The 22,387-nt window shown below is 40.9% G+C and overlaps 1 protein-coding gene across 2 annotated transcripts in view; it reads right to left on the minus strand.

Annotated features, from left to right (window-relative positions):
* Positions 1–22,387, minus strand: part of TMEM255B (transmembrane protein 255B) — a 68,431-nt gene that overhangs the window by 26,806 nt on the left and 19,238 nt on the right. For both annotated transcript variants that reach the window (XM_064646425.1, XM_064646427.1), the window contains exon 4: positions 11,839–11,928. In XM_064646425.1, the coding sequence (XP_064502495.1) occupies positions 11,839–11,928 (90 nt within the window). The remainder of the gene's footprint in view (positions 1–11,838; positions 11,929–22,387) is intronic.

A 22,387-nucleotide genomic window follows, 5' to 3' on the forward strand; every position in this document is an offset into this window, starting at 1 on the left:
AGAGGCAGCTGCTCTGGCTGGGGGATGAGGGGCCACACAAGGCTCCAGTGAGGATGCCTACTTCTGCCTTAATACTCCAGAGCTCTGGCAAATCCAAGCCTGGCACTGCAATAGGTCTGCTTTCCTTTAGTCAAGTCTTGCTAGCCAACGTCTCTCAGGATGAGGCTGTAGACCTTCCCATAATACCTGCAACAGCTATTTTGCGTAGTTAAAAACTTAAATTTACCACTGACTTTTACATAAGTTTCTAATGATGTAATTAGCTGATATTATTCAAGGCTGTAATTTTAGTTATTGCTTGATGCAGTTAGATATTTAATTGCTTATTATAGTTGATTACTTACATTGATGGCGTTACTTTGATTATAGGGTTTGTTATATGACCTGATTGCTGTGTCTTGATTATAATAATGTTGTGACATACGAGTAATTAACGTTTCCACAAGAATGCAAGAAATGTTTAGTCTGTTTCTCGTCACATAACTCAAATACAAGAAAAACTCCTCCATCCCCTCCCTTTTTCCTTAATGCTATCATAATATGTAATAAATATATAAATCTCCAAGTATATAAATCTCTAAGAAATGTCATTTTGCAAGACACTAGGCCTTAGACATCTGAAATACTGGATACCCTGATGACTGAAACATAGGAGGATTTCCTTTATAATGCTCTTTTTAATTTGTTTAACATTAAAGAATGGGAAAAGAGGTTGCACTACAGGCAAAAAAATTGAGTAATATCTATATATTGAATATCTACTTCTACAAATGAAATGCTGGAGGCTTAATTAATATTGTAGTGTTGATTTCAATTTTCAGGGCATGGCACAAAACATACCTATTATAATTTAAGTAATGTAATAACACTTTCATGTATTAAATTTTTACGTTAGGTATTGAGCAGAAAACAGACAGAAAGTATGTGTTTATGCCCAGCAATTTGTCATCAGAGCTCACTGTCGTCCCTGTAAAGGAAGATCTCCACCAGCATGCATGACAACACACTAGAGGCCAGGCTGACAGGGCTCATCCAAATGGGAGGGACCACAGGACTAGGCCCCAAAATATAAGAGAGTAAAAAGACCATGAGATAAGACTAAGGAGTAATGGAAAGATTAAACAATTAGTGAAATGGTTCATGTATACCCTGACTGTTCAGGTACAATTAGATTTTCCCCATCTCCACTGGCTTGTCATTTTGAAGCTTGCATGCATTTCAGAAGATCAGAAATATATGGTGTTCAGTGAGAGGTAAAAATGTTACTGGACGTACTGGTGGCTGGGAATGTGGAGAGAACTGCACTGAGGCACACACACAACAAAATTCTAAGCAGATCTGGTAAAAAAAAAATCTAACTATGCTACCTTCTTGGAATTTATCATAAAAGACTAAAATATATTACAAGTGTGAACTTCCATAGTCTATCAATGATTTTGCAACCCATTTTAATAAGCTCTCAATAGAGCCATAAATAATCATCAATCAAAACTTTGTTGAATCCTGGGAATACACTGTTCATGGACATTATATGCAACTGAGTAATCATCCATCCACAGAGAGAGCAATTCCTGCTACATGATATTATTATTCATACTAGTCATGGTTTCTTCTTAAAGATGAAGCAAATAAAAATTTTTGCTAGGGCACATTGCAGCATACTTAAACATCTTTAATTTTACTCTAGTAAAATTTAAGGACTTTTGTGTGCTTTGCTAATTTAAATGCATGTGAATAAACAACACTTTTTGCTTTTTGTTTTATTACTACACTAATTTCTGCACTGGGCAATTCAAACCCCTGTTTTTCCTTCGACAAATGATAAAAAAAATCGCCAAGTATTTTTGCTGTAGTCTAAAGTCTGCAGGTGGTTACTTCCTCTCCCTCTATGTATCTGTGTAGAAGCTTTGAATTTTTTTCATAGAATAGTAGCATCTGTGGTTAGTCTAGAAACATTTCTGAGAATAGGAAACAATTAAGGAAATCATCCTCTGCTGGCAGTGCATGAGAGATTATACTTTTTGGAGCAGACTGCAAGCCCTTTGCCCCAGTCACCCACCTTTCCTGGGATTCAAGTGTAATTAACTTGCTTTGTATGCTTTGCATAAATTCCATCATGGCTAGTGCTTTGTAAAGTAACCAAGTAAAGATGGAAGTAGACAGTAAATCTTTCCTGATCCAAGCTGTTATTCTACACTGCTAAACAAATTCTGCCCTCCCTGCACCACATCTGATTTTTGAATGTATAGAAGCCACACAGATGCAGAAGACTATAATCTATGTACAAATGCAGAAGATCATAATCTATGGAAACTAGAATACCAGTGTAATTTTAAACTTGGATCAAATGCTTCTCACTTTCTCACATCTCATATTATTTCTTGCAATAATAATATGATTGTTAATATCATTAAAATGTGTAGAATTTCCCTCCATATCTTTAGAGTTGATTTAGAATATACTTAGTGGCATACATAACTATCTAAGTACACTGGGAGCAAAGCTACAAGAAAATGTTCAGAGACTTAGAAATTGGAAGTGCCAGATTTGCTATTGCCCCAGTGCACTAAAAATTCTGCCCTGTTGTAGATTGACATTGTACTCTTTGTGCAATAGGATCATGCAATTAAATGGCAGTGGCATTTAATCATTAGCTTTCATATAATCAAATGCATGGGTCATTCTCTTAACCTTTTCTCAGAGCACAAACTCCGAATTTAAAATAAGAGTAGTCTTCCTCTCTCCCTATTGTATGAATTGCAGTAAGATACCTCTTACTGTATCTGCACAGAATTCTTCCCTCAAAGTTGCATTGCTGCAATTTGAGTGACAAAGTAATGACATTAATGAGGGTCCTCACTGTGGGCTGTTACGTCTCAAAGAGGGAAGCCAATGGACCAATGTTTATGTCAGGGAGTTAGGGGATGCTGGACCAATCCTTGTTTTTGCCAGTGAAAGCATTTGTCCTACACAGTGGCGCAAATAGGAAAGGAACTGGGAATTACTCTTTTTCCTTCCCATCAACAAGTGAATTGTTCTTTGGCAGTGTGTATGCTGCCTAATGGTTCAGACATTTCTGTTTGGTTGGCACAATACCAGCCCTTTTCCCTCAGGGAACAAGTCACAGCAGAGAAGAAAAAAGGGATTTTAAAGAATTCGCAATTTGGCTAAACCTGAAAGGAATTTCAGGGGAAAAATAAGAGCTGTATAACCAGAGGCCTTTGTCCCTGCCAGTGTGAGAGGCTCTGCAAACTGGAGGTTCTCCAGAAAAAACAGGTTGCCATTATTTTTCTTACTGCAAAATATCTGGCAACCAAACTAATGCATACTACCAGCTCCTCTGCAGTGTCAGTATATTCAGGCTGTACGCATCATGCTTACCTGTCCGGAAAGAAAGGAATATCAGATTGCAGATTTGTGGGTACAGAAACCCTGAAGCTCCTCCCTGTCTCTGCGTTCTAGACAGAAATCATTAGTGAAATGATAGTTTTGCTGAAAAGTCCCTAGATGCATCCAATATACTCATCACTGGGTTGTCTTGTATATTATCCAGTACGTGAGGAATAGCGGTTTTAGTAAAGATGTTATTTCAGTTATGTTCATGTTAAAGATTGCTTTTCCTCTGTTGATCTGAAGACCAGCAAACCTAGACCAGAAATCCCGATAAATAGTTTTCAGGTGGTTTTAATCTATGAACCCTTAAACATTTTCCAGCAGCGAACAGGTCTGGGCACCACACAGACAGATCTGTAGACAAGAGGCAATAGAGTTTCCACCTGACTACAAAAATAGTTCACAAGACCCTTTTTGAAGCCGCTGCTCTAGAATGACCTTCTGAATAACAAAGACTAAATAATTTCACCCCAAGACATATGAATCAAGTTCATAACTTCCAGAGAAGCTTCACAAGACCATATAAAAATAAGATTGGGATTGAAATATTTCAGTGATGGAGAACTATCCATAACCTTGACAAAGCTGTTTCCATGATTCTTTATTGTCAAAACTGTGCCTGCTTCATGGTTTGAATCTGTTTAGTATTGACTTCAATTCACTGCACTTAGTTTGGTTTTATTCAAGAGACTAAAAGCCCTCTGCTATCAGGTAACCTTTGATTATGCAAATACCTCAGAGAGGACAATATCAGTTCACCTCTCAACCTTTTTTTTGTTAAATGAAATAAATCAAATTTCTGCGTACTGTTTCTAAAGGGTACCACTCCAAATTTTAGGTTTTTATTCTCTGAACTTCTTCCAAGTCAGTAAGGTCCTTTGCAAAGCACCAAAAAATACCAGAGCTGGAGTCAGTAATCTAGCAATGGTCCCACCAGCTATTCCTATATTGCCCAATAAATGCCGGAGACGCAATGCCACATGGTCTCACCATTTTGCTCACACCAACGCAGCTTAGCATTATCCATCTAGTTCAGATTGGGTTTCAAGATAGCTTGTGGGGGTGGTTTGAAACTGTTCTGCAATGTCAGTATATTTTCTTCTACTAGATTTCCTTGTGACTTCTGTTGTGATGCTTTTGACTTATGCACCTCTGACTAATTTACCTTTCATGGGACTGGACACTCCCAAGCTGTAATGCACTTCACAGGGAAAATATATGTGAGTAACAGGAACAAAAATGACGGTACAACAGGCTTTGAGCTTTTCAGGCCTTTCAAGAAAATTCTTTTTCAAAGAAAATTATTCACCCTTTGATTTAAAGTATGCTCAACTGCATTTGGACGCATGCGAATGAATATGCTACATGAAATGAAATGCATGCTACATGAATATGGTCATCTTGCAGTACAAAGAGAAATCTTGGCAGATTGGGTTAAGCTGGTTGCAGGAGTCCTCCTTTGCTCCAAGTCCTAAATTAAGTTCATAAAAAAGAATTAATCTCCCCTTGTAAATAATTGTTACTCTAAGAATGCTACCTGTGCTTCCCATCTCAGTGTCAGATGCAAGGTCTAATACTAGGATTAACGCTGTGGGATAGTTGGCCATTGGCATGTCAAAATGCACTGCTTGCAAACTTCAGCACTTTTTATTTAGGAAATTCATCAATAAAACATTTTAACCTCAGTAGACCATCAATACAAAAATCACTACTCAACTAGTGCTAATTTTCAGTTATAGATGTTTAGTGCTCACTCTGCTTAAAAAAAACATACAACTGCAAAACTTTTCATAGAATCATAGAATAGTTTGGGTTGCAAGAGCTCATCTAATAGCAATGAACAGAGACATCTTCAACTAGACCAGGTTGCTCAAAGCCCTGTCCAATCCGACCTTGAATGTTTCCAGGGAAGGGGCACTTACCACATCTCTGGACAACCTGATTCAGTGTTTTACCACCCTCACAGTAAAAAACCCTTCCCCACATCTCTGGACAGCCTGATTCAGTGTTTTACCACCCTCACAGTAAAAAATTTCTTCCTTATATCTAATCTAACTGACCCTCCCAAAAAGTTTGCCTCCATCTTTTATATAGGCCCCCTTTAGGTACTGAAAGGCCACAATCAAGTTTCCCTGGAACTTCTCCAGGCTAAACAACCTCAACTCTCTCAGCCTGTCTTCATAGGACACATACTCCATCCTTCTGATCATCTTTGTGGCCCTCCTCTGGACTTGTTCTAACAGATCCATGTCCTTCCTGTGCTGAGGACTTCAAAGCTGGATGCAGTACTCCAGGTTGGACCTTCAACAGAGCAGAGCAGAGGAGCAGAATCACCTTCACTGACCTGTTGGCCACACTTCTTTTGATGTTTTTATGGTATATGCTATACCATGCTGTTATATTAGTGAGTCACACAGGATGGAAATGGAATTAAAAGTTATTAGCTAATTTTGTCTCCTGTGGCAGCATGGAGAAAGTAAAACACATTTAGTGTTGTTCTCCAGAGAATCTACCTAACTTAATTCCAATTCAATTATTCTTTGAGTTGTGTTTTCTGCCACCAGTTGTCAAGGTAACAGCTTTGTTAGACATGGAATACAATTATTTGTTTTTCGCTTCAAAGGAAAGGCCACTCAGAACATTTTCAAATTACTTTTTAGAACATCTGGCCTGCAGTGCGCAAGACTGTGGTCTGTGTTACATGTCATGGGCTTGTGAAGTCACCCTGTAGTAAAATGCAGCTGTGGTCAGCAAAGCTGCCGGTCACTCCTGCTGCAGTTCTTGCCCGAGTGTTGTAGTGAAACCTCAAAACAACAGAGCAAGATGCAGACGAACCCACCTCTAAGCAAAAGGGAACAGGACAGTGCATATGTCCGTAGATTTATGCTGTCCCTTCACTGTGCCACATAAAATCAGACTCTTTTAAAATCACTTCCTTTTAAAGCAAGTTCATGCCAGATGATAAACTGCATTAAAACAGCTGAGAGGAAATATCAATAATTGATAATAAGGTAAGTAAGAGTCATTACCAAAGTCTTGGGCTTTATAAACAGAAAATTCAGCCCAGTTCATGCTTAAAAGCAAGCCAAAAATGCTAAGTAAGTGGCAATTAATAGAGCATTCAAACATTTTTATTCTTTTCTTTTGGAGAGAGAAGACATTTAGAAGAGAAATCTAGTGCATCTTTAAAAATAGTTGAACCTGAATCTAAATTCTTTGGCTGCAATCTGTTAGATTTTGTACAGCATCAATGTCAAATCCTTTATCTGAGCTGGAATAACCACAGGCAACCATCGGCAAAGAAAAAGAATGGATATGTTCATTAACAAGTTGAATATAAATTAGCAGGGTGCTTTTGCAAAAGAGATGGCCAACCACACACTGGGCTGCATTAGCAAACCATTACCAATATGTTGGAGGAAGTGATTATTCCTTTTTGAGAACACTCACATGGCTACATCTCACTATGGCAGCCAATTTTAATCCCTCTCCAAGTCAAGAAAGACCTTAGCAAATTACAGTCTGACCAGCGGAGGGCCACTAAATGATCACAGAGGGGACTAAAAGACAGGATGTACCAGAATAGGTTCTGTATCAGGAATATTGTGGCCAGCAGGACCAAGTAAGTGATTCTTTCCCTGTAGTCGGCGCTGGTGAGGCCACATCTTGAGTACTGTTTCCAGTTCTGGGCCTCTCAACTCAGGAAGGACATCAAGGAGCTGGAGTGTGTTCAGAGAAGGGCAACAAAGCTGGCGAAGGGTCTGGAACACAAGTCCTGTGAGGAGAAGCTGAGGGAGCTAGGATTGTTTAACCTGGAGAAGAGGAGGCTCAGGGGGACCTTATCACTCTCTAGAACTCCCCGAAAAGAGGTTGCAGCCAGGTGGGGGTTGGCCTCCTCTCCTGGGCAACTAGTGACAGGATGAGAGGACATAGTCTTAAGGTGCGCCAGGGGATGTTAGGTTGGACATTAGGAAGAATTTCTTCACAGAAAGGGCAATTATACACTGGAATGGGCTGCCCAGGGAGGTGGTGGAGTCACCGCCCCAGGAGGTGTGAAAGAAAAAAGACCGGAAGTGGCGCTGAGTGCCACAGTCTATTTGACATGGTGGTGTTCAGTGATAGGTTGGACTTGATCATCTCGGAGCTCTTTTCCAACCAATCTACTTGATTCTGTGATTCTGGTTGAAGGAAGAGGGCTTGTTCAGTGAGGAGAAAGGAAGGCTTAGGGGTATATTTATTGCTGCATTGAGCCACCTTAAGAATTGTTGCATAGAAAACAAAGCCAAAGAGGTACATACAGAGAAAGAATAATGGCAACAATCACAAGTTGCAATTTCACTACTGTATCTTTAGTTCTCATTGGTATTATCCCAAGTTCTTTAGCTCTTCTTTTTCTTTTTAGTGAATCTCCTCTAATAAGTCTGTCTGGATGTGGTCTGTGAATTCCACTCAATATGATCAAAAGGCAGTTCTTATAATCAAGCAGAGAGGACTTCTCCAACCTGAGCCCTTGGTTTCTCCTAGAGCTTTCAGGCATGTCTGAGTCCCTTTATATTCCATACTTCAGGAAAATGTGACTGGCCATGTGTCAGTAACAACATTCCATTTCCTAGTGAAAAGATGATACAAAACATTTGTCTCCACAGCTTAAAATATCTGCCCGTGCTTTTGCTACCTGTCGTTTTCCTAACCTTCTCAGGAAGCTCTTGCAGGCAATTTCCTCACTTCATAACTGGATTTCTTGTCACTGGTTATTTTAGGTTCTTCCTGAAGGATAACCACAAAGCTAAGGATCATGTGGCAATGGTCAAGGCTTGCAGTCATGGATAGGAGGGTAGTAGGTACTGCAGAGAATGTGTACATGAGGTGGGACAGCGGATCTCCCTGTGTGGTGAGAGGAGGCTGTTGAATGATGTCCATTAGCACAACTGGGCTACTCTCATCTGCTAAATAACAAAATGTCACAACCAAAGATGAATGAATGAATTCCTGTGATCATCATATTTTTCTGAAATAACATCACTGCACATTAATTTCAGTTTTAATTTGTTTCACTTGATTCTGGCTTTTTCTTTTTAGGGTGAATTACATCTGCATTATTTTTTAAATAAGATACTGCTCTTTTAACTCAAGCTACTTTTCTTTCAGTGTTTTTAATTTTATAAGTGGTGTGCTCCAGAGCTTTCTATAAAGTAAAGTGAGTCTTAAATAATTTAAGTATCTTTTTTCTGAAATACATCCCTTTCCTGAAAGAATTTTTTTCAATTTTATGCCTTCTTGGGAAGAAAATAAAATAGAGAAAGTGTTTTATTATTCTATTCACTGTTTTACAAGTGCAGGAGAAAATGTGCAACAATAATAATCTCCGTTCAACAGCAGGCACACACTAAGAAAAATCTATAATTATGTGATTTGTCCTCTTCACATCCTTCACAGCTCAAATGAAGCTAAAAAGAAAAAAAAAAAAGAAAAACAGGACACATTTCTTACCAAATTTATGTGAAGGATGTTGTATTTGTTGTCGGTCTGAGGACTGCTTAGCTTCAGCTGGTACTTCTCCCTCCAGGAGAAAAGGGCCCTGGAGGCTTGGTATCAGCAGCCTGATACTGGAGACAGAATAGTCAATGCTGCCCTATTTCTTCTCACAAAAAGTTTATGGCTTTAGTATAGACCTAGGCACTTGCTCTGGCATGCCAGGAGTTTGTCCTTTCCCTCACTGGAGGACAGTATAGTTCAGCTCTCCAGCAGCTATCCCCTAAAGGCAGTGGCCAAAGTGCCACAGCACAAGCTGTGGCCAAAGGCAACAGCACAACACAGGTCTGAAAATGGCTGGTATTGGCCTGTACGGAATGGACTGAAAGTGGCATTTGCTGCTCTTCCTGTAGGAAATGAGCTGTGATGCAAAGAGGATGTAATACAATGGCAGTGACACTGTAGTCTGCAATGCACACGTTCTTTTGATAACGTCTCACTGTTATTGTAAGTTAATTTGGGAGTGTACTTACTCTACCACCCCTACAGACTTTCCCAGGTGTGTTAGAGAAACTAGATGATGTACACCTTTATTCCACCTGATGCTATAAATTTCCCTATTAAACAGAAGAGGAGAATGAGATTGAGTGTGATTATGTTGAGATGCAAATTAGTTTTTCAACAAAAGGTACTACTAAGTATTTCTTTGTTCTGTAGTATGTGAAGGAATCCAGAAGAGATAGATATGACAAAATTTAGCCCAAATGTAAACAGCTGGAAACGGATTTCCCTAAAGCCTGGCATGACATCACTGAAGCAGGTTCATGTTATTGGGTTGTACACCTCCAGCACTCTGGGGAATGACCAGTCCCTTCCAGCCTCCAGTTCTGCTCAGATGATTCAGTCATACCCGGTCACTGATATAACCAGATACAGAACTGCACCCCAGTGTGTAAGACGCCTTTTTTGTGGATGAGTGCAATGACTTTATGCCTTGGGGTTCTCCAACTACTTGCTGACCCACTTTTTTCCCAGAGAGCACTGTAATGAACCAAATCACTTTTAATTCATTAACACACATCAAGGGTATGCCACGACAGCAAGCAATCTCATGCAGCTAATTGTATTATAATGCAGAGAAGGCAAATATAAACTCTAGCTATTGCATATGAAACACTGTTTCTTCAGATATAAGGCTATAATAATATTCTAACATGATACTGTTGCTTGATTTAGATAGGAAGCAGTGTCCTTTCTAGGATAGCTAAGCAACATATGTGAAAGGAGTATAAAGCCAAGAGAGTGCAAACTGACAAAGGAAACACCTAGAAAGGTGACAGAGGAGATGCCTGTCTCTGTGTTTGAGATTGAGCATACTGTCCTCTGGCACAGTAACTCACCTCAGAGAAGGCAACACAGTGCCTAACCTGAGCCGTGGGGGGCTGTGGCTGCACAGCTGCACTGCAGTTGTAAGGTGTAAGACTGCGCAAGTGCCACCTGAACATTTTCTAATGATCGCATCAAAGCAGGACAAAAATAAGGCTGGTTCCTGGGAAATTACTGAATCACGGAATCATCAAGGTTGGAAGGGACCTTCAAGATCATCTAGTTCAACCGTCAACACAGCACCACCATAATCACCCCTAAAACCATATCCACAAGTGCCACATCCAGACACCTCTTGAACACTTCGAGAAATGATGACTATCACCTCTCTGGGCAACTTATTCTGATGCTTAACCACTCAGTAAAAATTATTTTTCTAACATTCAATCTGAACCTGCCCTGGCACAACTTAAGGCCATTTCCTCTCAAACTTTCACTTGGGACATGGCAGAAGACACCCACCATGACCTCACTACAACCTCCTGTCAGGTAGTTGTAGGGAGTGATGAGCCTCCTTCTTCTCCAGACTACGAAACCCCAGTTTTCTCAGCTGTTCCAGGACAGGTCCAAAATTTGAATAAGTGGCAGTGGTTTTCCAGGGCACAACCACTGAATTTTCAGGAGCAGGAAACCTGAACAGAAGTCTGCTCCCCTCTTCTTTTAAGCAGCTCCTTGGACTTACGCCAGTCAGAGACCAAGTTATACCAGGTGTCATCCAGAGCAACTAGAGGGCAAATGCAAGTAAAAGCAGGTCACTTCAACATCAGGCAGGCTCTGTATAGCACAAAGCATGATTATAATCCAGAGTGCTTATCCATGCTCGCATTGCACACCTCAGGTGTTTATACCAATGGATGTCTCCTTCCTTGTGCAATGCACGTGAGGTTCTGAAACTCACATTTGATTTAAAGTCCTCCTCAGTAACAGTAAAAAAGAAATCAGTTTATAACTTTATGCTCTGAGTGATCCAAAGCCTAATTATTCTGATGTATTTGCTAACAGAAGTTCAAGTAGGGTTCTATTGATGCCAGTGGAGTTATACTGCCCCTCAATGAATGTAAGCAGAAAGATGAACAGGCCCATGGTATTTCAAAGCAGTGAGAGGGTCATATACCATCATACTTGCTGTATTATGTAGTACACTATGCCTGACCTCTAATGCCTATTAACACATATGACTGCTTATTTCCTGAAGATTTTGGAAATCAAAGATCAATTAAAAGGTTGGATTCTGATGGATTTTTAGGTATAGCAAGCAACACAATTCTAACATGCAAACTGGCATATTTAAATCCCCTGGGTTGTCCTGGTGCTCATCAGCATCAAACGCCTTCCAAATCCTTACCATGTCCACAAAGCCTTTGAGCAATAGGAAACAAATTATGGTGGTATTTGAAGTGTCTGCCTTTTTCCAAGCAGACATGTCTTTTAGCATGCCTTTCATTTTCGAATCACCTCTTTGGAATCTCCAACAAGAACTATCAATAACCCTAATATATTGCTAGACATAAACTAAAAGAAAATGCTTTTCTGCTAGAAATTACATTAATGATCAAAAATGAAAGATGCCAAAATCACTATACTTACTATGTGTCGTGCTGCGAACACTCCATCAACTATTGCACAACAGAATGCTGCTACCACACCAAAGCTGATAAACACGATGGAGGCTACCAACTGAGAAGAAAAAAACAGATTGAGTAATGTTTTCAATATAATTCTTTAAGTAAAACAATTACGCTAGTTTTTCTAGCAGTTTTAAGTGACGGTTCCTCCTGCTGTAATTCGCTTTAGATCAGTGTGTAAGGGTGATAGTCACGCACTAGTAAAAAGGCAGAAATTCTTGATGCTGGTTTGACAGTATTAAATTATTGTAATGCGTTTCTGTGGCTAGGTTTTGGTACGGGGGGGGGCACTACAGGGGTCTGTTAGAAGCTGCTAGAAGCTTCCCCTGTCTAGTGGAGCCGATGCCAGCTGGCTCCAGGACAGACTTCCTGCCGCTGGCCAAGGCTGAGCCAATTAGGAGTAATGGTAACACCTCTGTGATAACATATTTAAGAACAGAAAGGTATTGTGCAGAAAGAACTCCAGCCAGGGAAGAGTGGAGTGAGAACATGGGAACAACAAAGTAGACACCAAGGTCAGTGCAGAAGGAGGGGCAGGAGGTGCTCCAGGTGCTGGAGCTGAGGCCCCTGCAGCCCGTGGTGCAGACCATGGTGGAGCAGCTGTGCCCCTGCAGCCCATGGAGGACCATGGTGGTACAGAGATCTACCTGCAGCCCATGGAGAAGCTCATGCTGGAGCAGGTGGATATCCAAAGGAGGCTGTGACCCTGTGGGAGGCCCAAGATGGAGCAGGGTCCTGCCGGAGACCTGCAGCCCGTGGAGAAAGGAGCCCACATTGGAGTAAGGTTTTCCCGAGTAGGACTTGTGGCCCCTGTGGGGGACTCATGCTGGTACAGCTCATTTGTGAAGCACTGCACCCCATGGAGGAGTGACCCACAAACAGTAGTTTGTGAAGAACTGTTGCCTGAGGGATGGAATCACACACGAGAGGTCCATCAAGGACTGTCTCCTGTGGGAGGGACCCCATGGAAGCAGGGGAAGGACTCCTCTCTCTGAGCAGCAGCAGAAACAACAACTGACCGTAACCTCCATTCCCTATCCCCCTGCACCGCTGGGGGGGAGGAGGGAGAACATGGAAGGAAGGAGGAGTGGGGGGAACATGTTTTTAAGATTATTTTACTTCTCGCTCTTCTGGTCTGATCCTGTTAGTAATAAATTTAAGTAATATCCCCACTTTAAATCTGTTTTGCCCATGAAAGTAATCAGTAAGTGACCTCTCCCAGTTCTTATCTCAGCTCATGAATCCTTAGCTGGTTTTTTTTCTCTCCTCTGTCCAGTTGCAGAGGGGAGTGAGAGAGTGGCTTTAGTGGGTACCTGGCATCCAGCCATGGCCAACCCACTACAGTTATAGTTAATTACTGCAACAGATTAAAAAAATTCTTCAGAACCTGACAGAATGGCATTCTTAATTGATAGAGCACATGAAAGAGGGATTTGGTTAAGAATGTGGAACCTTTTTGTTATTTACTAGTCGTTAATTACTCCTTCATAACATGTATTCCTGAAATTCCCAGGTATAGATTACCAAAATCACATCCATACAGTTCATATATCCCTTTTGCCTATACAAAATCCACACCTGCATTACCTAAGCACTGTTTTCACAAGTGCAAAATTTGTAAGGCACCACAAAGCCACTTGAAAAATAGACTCTTTAGCTTATGTTAGGTTAAGAACAGTACAATGTCAATAGTGGTAACAGGGGACACAGCATTGGTGACTTCCTCAAAAAAATTATATTGGGCAAGTAAGAAATTACAGCCATATAAGCCCACAGCATTGGACACGTAGGTTAAAGAAGTATTACCCACTTGGAGACAAGAGCTCTTAGTGAATGGGAAAAAAGTACAACTTAGAAGCAAAAGAATCACAATGTTTTCTGATACGCTATTTTGACCTCTCATTAGCTCATGTCTTATGCAGTCAGAAGTGAGTTGGCACTGCCACAGGGATTGCTGTGGAATTGGAATCCTCAGCACGAGGAGAAAAGTGGCACACAAAGTGGCTGAAGCAGATGGTACTGGCTTATCTTGGGGACCTGCTGCATTCCCCCTGCAGCCAGCTCCAGCCTGCTGAAACCCTAAGAAAGCACTGTTGGCTGTATCACCCTTCAACCTCCACTGTCCCTTGGCTCTCCACTGTGGTAGTTCATGTCTCATGAATTTGGCTGTCTAAAGACCTTGGCATGCAATTCATGAAATCAAGAAGGCTGTGGGCTCCTATCACTGCAGACCACTCGGCTGTGCTGCAGCTGCATTTGTGTGGCAGCTGCATTTGCTGCAGATCCTGATCTCTTTATTTGAAAATGTAGCAGTGTTTAAAAGTTCTGATTAAATCATGATTGTCAGATATCTCTATCCTGTTTTTCAAGTCATAGCAGTCAATCAGATAATTAGTGGGCTTAGCCAGTTATCTCCAAATTGCCTGAGCTCAAGATGAATTTACTGGAAGCTGACCTCAAGGTGGCTTTTCATTTCACGCATGAGCAACTTATTGATGATCTACAGTTCCCAAATTAACGTTTTCCACCCACAGAGATAGTTTAAATCACCTAATGAGTATGCTGGCCTTTCAGTTTCACCATATAGCAATACGAGACCACATATAAAGGTGCACAGTAAATTGCAGTATAGACAGGAGCTATGGAGTTGGCTTTGCACCCCTCAGTCGTGTTGGGGTTCATCTACCCATTCAAGGGGTTGCCTACAGTGAGCAGTCCCTTTGAAATAAAGAACATTTCTTGACTGAAGTAATACTTATTACAATGCCAAGTGGCAGAATGCAACACTGAGAGGTTCTTATGACTTAAATTGCCTTATATATGTATTCAAATTATAAAAGAACTAATAATAGAAGAATAACACCATAAAAGTCCTTAAAATGAAATTAGAGATTTATATTCTCTCTGAAGTCTCTCACTGCTTATTGAGAATGTGAGAAACACATAAACCAAGTACAAAATTAACTACTTCTAAAAATTGCAGCCAAGACAGACAAATGAAGAGCTGTTGTAAATTCAGAAGATAATTTTCCTGAGTAGTATGTGATTGCTGGAGTTGTGAGTTCACAAGCCTAGCACCGTCTAGAAAGAAAAGAAGTGCAGGTTACTTAAACATAGAGAATGCTTGTTGACAGGTACAAGAAATAGCGCTTTAAAAGAAATAAATACTGATCTGTCGCATCATCTCATCTCCATTTTTAATAGCAGTGTGTTTTGTCAGGACAACTGTTCATTATTCATAGCAATAACAGTTATTGAAGAAACAGTTTTTGTTCTTGCTGTTCTGCTGCTGTGCAGCCAGGCTTCTCTACAGCTGTTGCTATCAGAAAATATTTACTCCTGGTTCTGGTACGGAATACAATAATTTGGTTATTTACAAGGAGCAATAAAACCAGTTACTAAACAATGAAAGCTGTACTGTGTGGGCCTAACAATCAAAACCAAAAAACAGTTGTTTAACAGAGGTATTTTAGCAAAAGGGAGAGCAAAATAGCATGTGGAATGAGGGACTTCTGTAAACAGTATTAACTGGAGAGCTGTTATCTATCTTCAGACACTTCATAGAAATATGAAAACACTCAAAAATGGAAAACTGGTGAAAAGCTGGACTGCTAAATTCTTGCATGCTGGCTTCTTTCAGAGAAGACATGCATTTTATTGCAGAATTCACCTGTCTTGGACAACCTCCTGTCCTTCAGCAGCCATACAACAGCACTGCCTGCCCTGTCACCCTCCTGTCCAAACAAGACTAGTGAAGGCAACAGGGGACACACAGTGGTCATGGACACTAGTCACAGAGTCTGTTCAGCTACCAGAAATGCACCTGGCCCAGGTATTTTGCAACTAAGTCTCCTACAGCAACAGACCAAATCCAACAAGTAGTTTGGTGAGGCCACCCCAGCTGCAGCCACACTCTCATGTAAACACCGCATCTCAGGCCCCCTGGCACTTCATGTGCTGAATCACACGCTGCTGGTGCCGTGTCTTCCTGTCCCTTCCTGTCCCTGCTGTGCAACATGCAGAGATGTGCCACCGTTTGCCAGCAGACACATGGAAAATTACATTGCCCCCAGCATAAGCACGTGCTGGCTACAGGCTGGTACCTTGCTGGATGTTTACAACAGTCCTTTGAAATACTTCTGCAAGGCTAGCTAGACTCCAGGTCTCCATTCTAGCACATCCCTGGTTTCCTCATGCTCTAATTCAGTCCTTACCTGTCCTCAGCCAAAAGGCACAGCTTCTCAGACAACAACAGTCATTTCCAGCACCAGATGCTGTGTGAAATGCCTCATTCACGCAGTTTAGACTAAGTAGATTTGAGACTTTGAAAAATGCATGGATTTTTGTTTTTGAAATCACCTCCGTATGGGATGCAAGTTACATTATATCAAACAGACTCACTTTGCCCATGCTAAATGGCTACTTCTGCATTGCACAGCCTTCAATGTCTCCAAGCACTGTTTGTTCATCAAGTCTCTCTGGGATTTTTTTTCCAGGCAGAGAAACACTCAGAATTATGCTCATCAGTGTAAATTGAGAAACTCCGTCATCCAATACTTTTTGCTCTAGAAAGTGAAGTCTTTGCAAAAGGCTGTGTGACTGTTATACCACAGGTTTGTAAACTCCTTTTTATCCCCCCAGAGGTTCAAGCAAAAGCGTTTGGAAAAGAAATTTATGGGGCAGTTTGTTGTTGGCTGCCCCTAACACTACATTTCCCAAATTAGAGTTTAATTCTGTGGGCCACGTTACTGGTTTGATTTTCCTGTGTCTCCAAGATCAGAATTTAATACAGGCTTATATAAATCTGCTGCACTTTTTCAGTACTATGGGGATGATGATGTAAGAGCAGAAGTTTACAAAAACTCTTTATCACAAATCCAATACAGAGAATGATTTTCCACCCTGGTGCAACCAGGGAGCTGGAACAACCAGTCTCAACCAGGAGCTGCATCTGTTACCATGGCACCTCAGCAGGTCTGTAAATTAAAAGCCCTCAAAACTAAGACAATTAAACTCATTGCGTTGCATTTCAGATGCTGCTGTCAACTATACACTGCCTGTCTTGTGAGATGGGACTGTGTATAAGTGCTTTTAATTGTGAGTTAATTTACTCTAATTTCGAAAGTCTTTCTCTCCTATGTTCTCTTCACATAACAGCCACTTCTTTTCCCTGCCCTTGGGACAGAAGTTGTGCTGCTGTAATGAAAATTAAGCCTGGGCAAGGCTCCTACTATGCGGGTTTTCACAGTTGAGCTAATTAGGAAGTTTGTTGCTACATTAGGTAACGTGCTTCACAATTTATGGCTTGACAAGGTATTTTTTCCAAAGGTTGGTCCTTAAGTAATGGCACTACTGTAACTGAGGCTCCTGCTGGAGGGTTGCCACACCACAGGAGATAGAATTAAGTCATGTTTATTATTCATTAATGCCAATTCCAATCAGCACTAGTTACAATGACACAAATTCATAATGATGGAAGACTTTCATAACTGCCCAAACTGTGCCTTCCAATTTCTAAAGGAACCCTACAAAAAAGGTGGAGAAGGACTTTCCATAAGGGCATTTTGTAAGAGGACAAGGGGTAACAGCCTCTAACTAAAAGAGGGAAGGTTTAGGTTAGATACTAGGAAGAAATTCTTAACCATCAGGGTGGTGAAGGACTGGAACAGGTAGCCCAGAGAAGTTGTGGATGTCCCATCCCTGGAAGTGATCAAGGCCAGGTTGGACAAGGCTTTGAGAAACCTGGTCTAGCAGAAGATGTCATAGAATCATAGAATCGATTGGGTTGGAAAAGACCTCCGAGATCATCGAGTCCAACCCTTGGTCCAAATCCAGTCCATTTACTAGATCACTCAGTGCCACGTCCAATCTGCGTTTAAAAATCTCCAGGGATGGTGAATCCACCACCTCTCTGGGCAGCCCATTCCAATGCCTGATCACTCTCTCTGTAAAGAATTTTCTCCTGATATCCAACTTAAATTTCCCCTGGCGGAGCTTAAGCCCGTGCCCCCTTGTCCTATTGCTGAGTGCCTGAGAGAAGAGACCAACCCCCACCTGGCCAGAACTTCCCTTCAGGTAGTTATAGACGGTGATGAGGTCACCTCTGAGCCTCCTCTTCTCCAGACTAAACAACCCCAGCTCCCTCAGCCTCTCCCCATAGGACTTATGCTCCAGTCCCTTCACCAGCCTTGTTGCTCTTCTCTGGACCCGCTCCAGCACCTCAATATCCTTTCTGAACTGAGGGACCCAGAACTGAACACAATAGTCAAGGTGTGGCCTCACCAACGCAGAGTACAGGGGAAGGATCACTTCCCTGCTCCTGCTGGCCACACTATTTTTGATACAGGACAAGATCCCATTGGCCTTCTTGGCCACCTGGGCACACTGTTGGCTCATGTTGAGCTTCCTGTCAATTAGTACCCCCAGGTCCCTTTCTGCCTGGCTGCTCTCCAGCCACTCTGTGCACAGCCTGTAGTGCTGCATGGGGTTGTTGTGGCCAAAGTGCAGGACCCGGCACTTGGCTTTATTGAACTTCATCCCATTGGAATCAGCCCATCTCTCAAGTCTATCCAGAGCCCTCCTGCCTTCCAGCAGGTCGACACTCCCTCCCAATTTAGTGTCATCAGCAAATTTGCCGATGATACACTCAATCCCCTCATCTAAATCATCTATAAAGATGTTAAACAGGACTGGGCCCAACACTGATCCCTGGGGATAAAGCATTCAAAGATAGAGTTTCTGCAAAAAATGCTATACAAAATAAAGATGAATTTTCCTATATTTTTATCTTCAGGCAATGAAAGAATAGTGGGAATTAAATCAATAGCCATTACGAAACATGAAACAAAATTACTGAAAAAGGTTACATGATTAATACATTCTTTCTTCTCTCATAATCTAATATCAGATACAAACTCAGACCTAGAATAGCTAGGAAACATTTTCAATTTGTTTTACAAGGAAACCTTTAGTAGAATGACCAATCTACTGAATAAAATAACCTATATCAAGCAGTTTCTGTGCACTTAGACTTTGAAACTGGAGTCATCATTACATTGCAATCAGAGAATTAATTTGATATATGTGTAAATGAACACATATTAAATTCAAGATAATCCATTCACTGATGAGTAAAATGCTTGTCTTGACTCAGTTAAAAATGCTACCATGGATAATGCAATATCAGGTTTCCTGGGAGTTTGGTAGAGTCTTAGAGTTATAGCCACTGGAGTCCAGGAGATATTACTGAAACAATTAAAAAAAAAAAGACTAAACTGTACTTGCTTCATATTTTCCAAGACAAGAAACAGCAGGCAACCTTAAAAAAAGTATTTTTTTCCCCTAGGACAGGGTTCCTTTTATTATCAGTACTGATTTAAGCCCCCACAGCATCTGAGGACTGCAGTTCATATCCCGCTAAGAGTACTGGAGTTCCTCTTAGCAGCAGCACATCTCAGCTTCATTCAGCTCATTCAAATAGCACTGCTCTATTTTCTTCCTAGTATGAGTTGATACAACCACCCTAATGACTGACTATCTCTAGTTTGAGCAGGTGCAATACATATGCTCTGCTCCTCCCACATTTTCACTCCTTTTAGAGATATTTTTTTTTTATAGCTGCTCTACTTTTCTTCCTGCCCATTAAATAGGGTGCTGACTGTATGATCAACCCCCTTCCCTCTGTTTCACATTCTTACTGCTATGTAGAGGAGCACTGAGGCTTCTCAGGGCAGTTCAGTGTAGTGTGCTTTGACAGGCAACGTCACTCTCTGGCCACCTTCTCCTGGTTTTGCAAGTTCTTGTCTCCCTATTCTAAAGTCACATTCAGAATCAGAGTTGTCATTCCCAAATTATTGCTTTGTTTCAAGAGCTGTCTTTTGGCAATGTACTTTTTTATTCCTTTTCATCTTTTTACATCTGTTTCTTAGCTTTTTTTTTTTGTCATAGGGGTGTGTTGCCATATTCTATGGCAAACCACATGAACTGATTCCAGATTATATTTGAGACCAAAATTATTGGTGCATTTGCATTTGGTACTGTGTTCATTTGTGCAGATGTAAGTATAGGCTGAGGCATACCAAAAACAGGAGCAGCAGGCCTTCACAAATCAGATAGGTCTGTACTGGCAATTAGCTGGGCTCTGCTCAATAGAAGTACTGAGGTGTGAAGCCTCAGTATGTATTTCTGAAATGGGAATGTTGCAGTGCTTCATCCAAAGTGAAGCAGTAGTTTTTATCCAGCCTGCTAAATGGTACCAATTGTGATGTGTTGTATGTGGTGAAGCTGCTAAGAAAATTCTCTTAAGGGGTAGACTTCATCATATATAACTTCAGCTACTTAAAATATAAGTATTTGCGTCAGGTGGTTGTCTGTGCTCCTATGTAGTCAGTGGAGAACCAGACACTTCCAGATACCTTCTACACCTAGTGTGAAAGGGGATGAATTACCTTCTGATGGTATCTTTTTTCCCACTGGCTACAGAGGAAGCCTAGATGAGGAAGTACCTGCGTAACCAAAATCAACATCTTGTCTATAATTCTTTCATTCCCTTGATGATGGCTGCTCTGATCTGTGCTTTTTCTTCTCCACTTTGGAACTTCCCTTCACTCATTTGCCTGGGACTTAAAAGGGAGGGAGGAGAGTAATGTGGAAGGAGAGAAGGATGCCTAGAAGAAGACAAAGTGAAGTTATACAGAAAAGAGAAAAAAAACCCATCTGGATTTCATAGTTGGAGAAATGCTAATGGTTTTGGAACCAGCCTAAGTAAGCCTTAGTCCAGTAGGCACTTCAAACTGGTAAGAATTCCCCTTTGCAAACATCAACAAAAGCACTTATCTAAAAATGGTTAAAAATTATTATACATTTAAGGACATAAAATTCACCTAAACAGAGCATTAAAAGGAAAACGAACAGAAGCAAGAGAAATTTAGATTTGCTGATCAGCAGTGCTGACATTATAGTCGCATACTTCCTTTCACGGATGCTCTTTTATTGATTAACTGGAACAAGCCCATTTCATCACTTAAACAGAGAGAGATGTTCAGAGTAGTAGAAAAACAATAAACCAAAAATACATAGCACACCATGTGTCATAAAAGTTTCATGTGTCATAAAAGTTTATGCTTCCTGGTAAAAAATAGTGAAATTTACATAGATCAGGACTGTTACAGCTCAGTGTTTTATCAGCAAGAGGTGTTTTTACACCAAAATCTGTGTTTTGAGAAATCATTTCTCACTATATAGTGACTGCATTTGTTTCTCAAGACACACACACTCTTTACCAGAAATGCATTACAATTACAAGCTTTCACGTAGTGAAGTTCTACCTGCAGAGTCTGGAAGATTGTACCTGGCCATCAGGGATGCTCAGCTATTCAATTTGAACTGTTCTTCAACAAGAGGCTCAGAAGCCACCTGTTCTTTTCACAAGGCACACCCCACCTCACCCTCTCTACCATGCACACATGAGCACTTATCCCAGACTCCTTACCAAGACTTTATCTTGTGCTCCTGCTTGCTGTAGAGAATGACTTTGTTGTTCCACAAGCACATTTCATGAGTCATAAAGTTTACTTTTGCTTTCAGCTGTTTGACAGTAATGCTTTCATTACATAAACAGCTGAAGAAAACAAACTGGCAGTTAAAAAGTGTCCTATTATGCACTTAATTCTGTGTGCTGTTTCCAAGCACACATCTTAAAGGAACCATATCCCAAAAGACTTGCACTTAATAAGACAGAGGACTTAAACTGAATTGGTAGCTTGAATCTCTGATTCAAAAGAATGGGGCTAGCCTTCAAAAATCGGAGTGTCGAAAATAAACTGTGCTGGTGCATATATATTTTCATACATACATATATATATATCTTATGTATGCATCTCCCTTCTGTTTCTATAGAATAAAGCTTCCAGAAGCAAACTGAAGTAACTCTTGTTGCCAAAAAAAAGCTCTCTGAACAGAAACCAAAGCATCCCTTTCCAAAATATTCCCCTTTGGATTCAGCTTTCCATTTCTTTCTACCAATGATAACAGCGAAAATGTGGTAGTTTCTTGTCTGAAACTGAGCAAATGCTTCGTTGTGTCACAAGCTGAGGAATCTGGGAAGGGTACTACATGGGATTGGTACAACCAATGGACCAGCATAGGGTTGTGTGAGAGGGCAAGAACTACAGTGCTGGGCTGCAAGTGGATGTATTTGGTGGCACCTCTTTTGGTATGTCAGACAGACACAGCCCTGATGATGGAACACAGAGATTACTACAGACCTGACTGTACTTCCCATTACAGCCTTACTAGCTCAAACACCCTGGCAGACACATCTATAAGAGTGAAAAAAGCATTTTGTGCAATAAAGACATAGTGTCAGCAGCACAGTGGCATAGACTTTTTGTCATTATGACAGGTATTTACCAGCACATGTCAGCTGTAAATACCTACTTGTACATATATTACAGGTTATATATTATATGGTTAGAATGTCATATTAAATTTCTATATTGTAATATTTACAT

This window comes from Pseudopipra pipra, chromosome 2 (genome assembly GCF_036250125.1).
Source record: "Pseudopipra pipra isolate bDixPip1 chromosome 2, bDixPip1.hap1, whole genome shotgun sequence".
NCBI lineage: Eukaryota > Metazoa > Chordata > Aves > Passeriformes > Pipridae > Pseudopipra > Pseudopipra pipra.